Genomic DNA, 7,128 nt, shown 5'->3' with positions numbered 1-7,128 from the left:
AAAAAACCAAAAAAAAAAAAAAAAAAAATTTAAATAATCATAACAACTGAATGTATTTTAAATCCTTGATTGGATCCTAAATTTAAAATGAATTAGAAGACATCATTGAGATAAACAGAAATTTGAATTATGTACTACATGAAAATATATGTTGAGCTTAAAATTTTCTAAATGTGATTATTATAATTGGTTATTTAGGAGAAAATCATTATTTGGAAATAAATGCAACTGTCTCCATATCTCCTGCTTACCGTTGTGACCCAGCCATATCCACCTGTGTACTTGGTCCATGTGCAGGGCTTTTGAGAAGGAGGCACCAACATAAGATACCATTTTGTGTCCTGAAGAGTAACTGATTCAGAAGAGCAAGGCTAATACTGATGGTTCCGCTGGAGCTCACGCTTCTGACAGGACAGTAAAACAGTGCGGTGACTCTAGAAGGCTGTTGCACAGTTTCTTATAAAGTTACAGATACACCTATGCTGAAACCCTTAATTCAGCTGGACAGTGGTGGCGCACACCTTTAATCCCAGCACGCGCGAGGCAGAGGCAGGTGGAAACCTGTGAGTTTGAGGCCAGCCTGGTCTACAGAGAAAGTTCCAGGACAACCAGGGCTACACAGAGAAACCCTGTCTCGAAAAATTAAAAACCAAACCAAACAAAACAAATAAACCAATAATTGTGTTTCTTTTTCCAAGGGAGTGAAAACATCCGTCAGAGATTTGTTCAGAATGTTTGTGGTGGCTAGACTCAACAGCAGCTGTAAGCTGGCAGCTACCTAATAGATACCCACTGACGGATAGAGAAGCTGATCTGTCTGCATCAAGGTGGACAAATCAGAAGCTATACTAGTTATATTAAACTTGAACCCGTGGCAATGTGTCAGACCTGGTTTCTTACAGAGGGCTGGAGAGGCATGAGAAAATTCCCTGGGTGACAGCATGTTCTATGTATTGATTTGAGTAGTACTTACAAGGTCTGTTTCTTATCAAAACTCCATCTATATGCTTAGTCTGTGGATTTTGTCCTATAAAATTTTACCTAAACAAATAAAAAACTGAGCATTAGGCTTTTCATGTTTCTCAGGCCTTATGACTCTTTGAGATACAGGTGTTTTAATAGAGTCAGGCTATATTTATAAATTGAGTGTGTGCAGAAATGAAATCAAACAAAAAACATATATGAATTACTTATAAATATTGATACTAGTCTGTCCATCACACTACCCTATTGGTTCGTATGAACATTCAAATATTCCATTGAAATATGTGATTTTTATGATGATAGTGGTTTTATTCTTTCTTATTCCTCAAGACAAAATCCTTTTTACCTCTCAAAAACTGACATTAGGAGATGTGGTGGCACCTGCCTGTCATTGCAGCGCTTGGGAGGTGGATGCAGGAGGATCAGGAGTTCAGGATCAGCCTTGCTGTGTAATGAGTTCCAGGCCAGCCTAGGCTTTGTGAGACCTGATTTTAAAAATAATAATTAAAACAAATTACTTATTTCATACTGGGAAAAATAAAGTGAAACAAGAAGTAGACCTAGTTGCAGTTAAGTTCCCTTTTGAGAGCTCTAGGTGTCTCCCGCATTTTAAATCACTTTGAGCGTGAATCTTCCAGTCGGTTCATCTGTTCCCTGTTGTGTTCTCTGGGAGTGAGGAGGCCCTGGAAATGCACTGTGGGTTCTGATTCTCTGCCGTCATCAGGCCCAGTTCCACATCACACAGATGCGTGGGTCTGTCCCCCCCCCCCGCCCCCTCACAACAACCACAGGCGTTTTCTCTAATTTTTGCCTTAGGCCCAGACTCTCACCGTGTGGAAGCAAGCTGACAAACATAAGATACCCCGGATCTGTTTTTTAAACAAGATGGACAAAACTGGAGCAAGGTATGTGAAGAGTGCTTTTAGGCTGTTAGGGTTACAAAGCACAAGTCATGGCTTATAGCTTAAGTTTAGAAAAAGCAATTTAAAAGTATAATTATGTACTACATACATACATACATACATACATATATATATATATATATATATATATATATATATAGAGAGAGAGAGAGAGAGAATGTAATTATAAAGTTTATTTTATAAAATCTTAAAGACCAATTTAAAATAATTTCAAACAGCTCATTGTGATTGAGATCTGCTAAGTGGTGAGCCGTTTAGATTTGTGTCGCACATTCTGTGGAATCCTGGTAGAGTGCAGACTTGCTGTTGGTGTGAATTTTCTGTGGAGCCCTACAGCATACCATCTTTGCTCCCGAAGGCTCCTGTGACCTCCTGATTGCTAGAGTTAGAGAGCAGGTTTGTTTCTTGTAGTTAACTCAGAGAATGGGGTCTTTCTATGTCTTCTGATTTTCCTTAGTTAGTGGGTATTAGGCTCAACAAAACGGAACCAGGAAGGAGCACGTCCTGTATAGAAAGCAGAAGATGTTGATGCTGAGATGTAGTGCCCATACATCAAGGCTCATCTACAGTGGCAAGCCAGAATGGATACATTTTACTGGCAACATAGAGAATCAAAAATATACAAAGGAGTTGATGAAATGTGAGCAAGAATGAATCAAAAATGTTTAGGATTGTGGAGGAAATGTAGGAAGACATCATCAGTCAGTGATGAGAGTATGATAAAAGTTAAACTGTCCAAGGCCACACACAGTCATGTGCTTTGTGGTTATGTGACTTCTTTGGCTACTCTGCCCTTGATTGCTAATGGCACAGCAACCTGAAACATTTGCTAGACTTTGAACCTTTCCTACTTGAAATCTCTTATAGTCCATAGAAGTACTCACTGGCTGACTTAAGTGTCTGTAGTGATGAAGAGGGCAATGCCTGGATTCTAGGCTAGTTCTCAGAGATGTTGGGGCCAGAGTGATGTGCATGTATATATAACTAGCATATGTACTATAGGTAGCCACCCTATGTTAGCATAGAAACAAGCATTGTAGCATATGATACTAAAACCTAAGATTAAAACACACAACATTAGTCAGTCTGGCTCTTGGAAGAAAATCAATACTGTATATAGCTATATACAGAAGAAAGAATACTTAATTCAAATAAAATCTTTAACTCCAATTAATTATCTGTGTGTGTAACTTTAATCTTAGTGTCACTATTTGGCTATGTGAAGTTTGCAAAAATAGTTCCTTAAACTTCCCCATGTTGAGATAATGGTAAATATTCAATTGCTATTACCATGTTTATTTAAGATATTGCCCTGTGGGAAACTGACATAGTGAAAATTATGGTTAAAGTGTTATTTTAGAAAACATTTCTTAACCCAGAAGTTTTTACTGTTTCTAATGGATGGTCTTGCTTTTAACAGTTTTAACTATGCCGTCGAAAGCATCAGGGAGAAGTTAAAGGCAAAGCCTCTGATTCTACAGGTGATTAGTTAATTGATATAACACTCTGGTATTTCCCCATCAATTAATTGTGGCATGCACACTTTGAAACAAACTCCAACTGTGTGCAGCTGAAGGTTTTGGTTGTGGTCAGGTAAGATGTCTTGTCACCGGCGGGTTCTGCATTTGTATCGTTAACAATATGAAGCACGCCCTGACTTACAGCTGCCGATTGGTGAAGCCAGAACTTTCCAAGGAGTGGTGGATGTAGTAAACAAAGAAAAACTTCTCTGGAATTCTAACTCTGGTGATGGAAAAGACTTTGAGAGAAAACCCCTCTTGGAAACAAGTGATCCGGAATTGCTGAAGGAGACTATTGAAGCAAGGAACTCCTTAATTGAACAAGTAAATACTTCATTTTAAAATTCTTTAAGTGTTCAGTAGCTTTTTGACATATTTATTGTGAAACTTTATATAAAATTACAAATGTACTATGTAAAATGCAGTGAATGAAGATGGACGCTGATGTGTCTGCCACCCATAAGCAAGTAAAATAGCCGCCTGCTTTCTCTTTACTGGAACATCCTTTTAAGGGTTATTTGTTCATTTATTTTTATGTGTATGAGTGTTTTTCTTGCATGTATTTGTGTTTACCATATACATATGGCCCAGGGAGGTCAAAAGAGGGCATTGGGATCCTCTGGAATTACAGATGATTGTTGACAGCCATGTGGGTGCTGATATATGAACTTGTCCTCTGCAAGAGCAACAAGTACTCTTAACTGCTCAATTATCTCTGTCATCTATTGTTCTGTTGTGTGTGCACTCAGAGTTGAACCTTTGACTTGGTAGATAGATGCTAAGCATGTGCTTTGTCTCTGAGCTGTGCTCCCTATTCCCCAGCATATTATGGTAATCTGAGCATTAGTTTCCTTATTCTCTCCTTATAAGTGGAGTGGTATATTTGTATTTTCTTGTTTTATATGTTGGTGGAGACTGGTCACTGTAAGTACATTTGTGACAGTTTATTTTCAGTGTTTGAGGTGCTCTGATGTGTTATTATAGTAGTCCCAGTACTTCAGAGATTGAGGCAGAAGGATGGATGCGAGTGTAAGGCCAACCCAGGTTACATAGTGAGTACCTGGCCAATCTGGAATTACAGTGACCTGTCTCCAAGAAACAAAAGACAGAGACACTGTGTTCTGTCTTCTTTGGGACGTGGAAATTTTTCCTGAAATCTCAACAAAAGAATCTCTGCATCAAGGAACCTGCCTATCTTCTACTTTATCAGATGTCAAATTCCTTAGAAAATTAAAGCCATGAGTTTATTATACTCAGTATGTAGCTCAAGTTTCTCAAAACTTTACTAGAATATAGCAAGGTTGTTACTGCTGTAATACTTACACTATATCAATAATGCCTATGCTACACTTCTTGAATCTTAAAGTATAGCATTTGAGTCTTTGAGTTTTCACTTCACAATTGAATTGGTCCAAGTAAAGATAAGATTTTTAAGACAGTCTTGACTGTGTTGTCCAAACTTGCCTATAACATGCCATTCTACTGCCTCATACTCTTGAGTGGGGTTGCAAGTGTGTGCTACCATACCTGCTCAGCCCAGAGAGGTGCTGGCAGCATTTTCTAACGTCTGTCTTATATAGGTCAACATACTTAGAGAAATTATTTGCCATTTATATCTTACAGTATTCATTGACTTTATAGTGAACATAGTAATGACTGGGATTGAGATAGTAGCTGTTGAGGGCCTGGTGTGTGCTGGGTTAAGTGCTGTATGTGCTCTTAGCCTCACATCCATGTTTCATCCCCGCCTACAGAGGAGTTGAGACAGACACTTTCAGTGTTTAAAAAGGGCGGAGCTGGGATCTGAACTCAGCTCAGTATCAGATCAGCTCAAATTGCTACCCACTTTGCTACATTACTTCCCCTTCCTTCCTTCCTTCCTTCCTTCCTTCCTTCCTTCCTTCCTTCCTTCCTTCCTTCCTTCCTTCCTTTCTTTCTTTCTTTCTTTCTTATCTAGTCCTTAGTGGCCTGGAACTTGCGTTGTAGGCCAGGCAGTTGTGAATTCACGATCTGCCTGCTTCAGCCTTCCAAGTAACTGGGGTTCAAAGACATATGCACCATGCCTGGTCTAGACCTGCTTTTCTAGATTAATAAAGCATAAAAAGAGCAGGAGCAAGATTGTCATTGATCATGAATTGAACACATAATTCATTCCTTTTTGAGAGAGAGTGTGTGTGTGTGTGTGTGTGTGTGTGTGTGTGTGTGTGTGCAATTTTAATACTAAACAGTTGTAGGCATAAAGAAGGATCTTATAATCTAGGTGGGTAGCCAAAACACAATTGCACATACTGATTTTATAGGACATGATAGTGTATGATGTACATAAAGAGAATGAGGTATCAGTGGCTAATAACAGGAGCCGATTATATGTGTATATAATTTATCTTTGTGTGAATGTATGAATGTGGAGACAGTTTAGAGAACAAGATCATCTCAAGTGCATTAACTACCAAACAAAAAAGAACTCCCACAAGTACTGCAGTGGGAATACAGTGACAGGGTTACAATAGAAAGCCATGTAGGAAGGCCTGGATAGATGGCAGTAGTTAAGAGGACTTGTTTTTGCAGACTACCCAGGTCTGAGTCCCAGCACTGACACAGAGGCTAACAACTGTAACTCCAGTTCCAAAGTATCTGACACTTTCTTCTGACCTGTGCAAGCACCAAGCACACATGTGGTGCACATATATTCATGCAGACAAAATACTCTACTCATAAACATAAATCCATCCTTAAGAAAGAAAGAAACCATATGGGAAACACCAAATGGAGGCTTCTCCAGACATTCCTTTTGGGGTATGTGCATCCAAAGAATTAAAAGCAGTGTCTTGAAACCACCCCCATTCCTAGTAGCATTATTCACAGTAGACAAATGCAGAAAGACCTCAACAGTTAACAGATTGATATTAACTGATGAGTAGTTCAGCAAAGTGTAGACTGTTACTCTACCTGAAAAGGAGGGGAATTCTGCCGTCAGGTGCATCAGTGCTCAGTGAAGTGCACGGGCTACAAGTGCTGCGTGCCTACTTTGTGAGGGATCCAGAGACACAAGTGGAATGGTGGCTGCCAGAGGCTCGGCGGGGGGGGAGTTGTGTAGGCTTTGGGTGTACAAATTGAAAACACTTCGGAGATTGCATAACAATAATACAAATGAGGTTAATACTACTAAGCTATGCCTAAAAATAATTATGATGGCAAACTGCCTTAAAGAGCTATGATGGTAAAACATGAACCACAGTTAAATTTATCTTAAACTGAGACCATAAGTGTGAACTAGAATCAGCGTTCTGTGTCTTAGGGCATCTTTGGATAATAATAGCTAATACTGTGGGCCACTTACTGCATGTTCTGAAAGTATGATTAAAAAGTATGGATAGATCCTCACTACAGCCCTAAGAGGAAAGTGACCTGAACCAGCAGGTTGTTCTTCAGTGGCAGGGTCCTGATTGGTGGTGCCACGGCATGAGAAACAGAGAAGATAAAAACTGGGCTTGAGAGGCTGACACAAATTTTGTCTTATGCTACACAAGTTTACTAAGAAGTACAGCATTTTATATACTGCTTGCAGGGTGAAATATGGGCAATGTCAGCAGAGAACTAAGTCAGACGATGTTGGCAAAGAAAGCACAGGGTACCTCAGACACAGCTGCCTTAGGACTGGGGGAAGAGTCTGGTCCCCAGAAGCTGCAACCTTGACTCCT

General features: G+C 39.5%; 1 protein-coding gene across 3 annotated transcripts in view; it reads left to right on the top strand.

Annotated features, from left to right (window-relative positions):
* Positions 1 to 7,128, top strand: part of Gfm2 (G elongation factor mitochondrial 2) — a 41,904-nt gene that overhangs the window by 13,064 nt on the left and 21,712 nt on the right. For all 3 annotated transcript variants that reach the window (XR_003377788.1, XM_005356448.3, XM_026783803.1), the window contains 3 exons: positions 1,801 to 1,889; positions 3,328 to 3,388; positions 3,572 to 3,751. Coding sequence is in view for 2 of the 3 variants with exons in the window: in XM_005356448.3 (XP_005356505.1) it covers positions 1,801 to 1,889; positions 3,328 to 3,388; positions 3,572 to 3,751 (330 nt within the window). In the remaining variant the exon portion in view is untranslated. The remainder of the gene's footprint in view (positions 1 to 1,800; positions 1,890 to 3,327; positions 3,389 to 3,571; positions 3,752 to 7,128) is intronic.

The sequence above is a fragment of the Microtus ochrogaster genome, chromosome 19 (assembly GCF_000317375.1).
Source record: "Microtus ochrogaster isolate Prairie Vole_2 chromosome 19, MicOch1.0, whole genome shotgun sequence".
Classification (NCBI taxonomy): domain Eukaryota; kingdom Metazoa; phylum Chordata; class Mammalia; order Rodentia; family Cricetidae; genus Microtus; species Microtus ochrogaster.
This window is presented reverse-complemented; position numbering and strand designations above follow the sequence as displayed.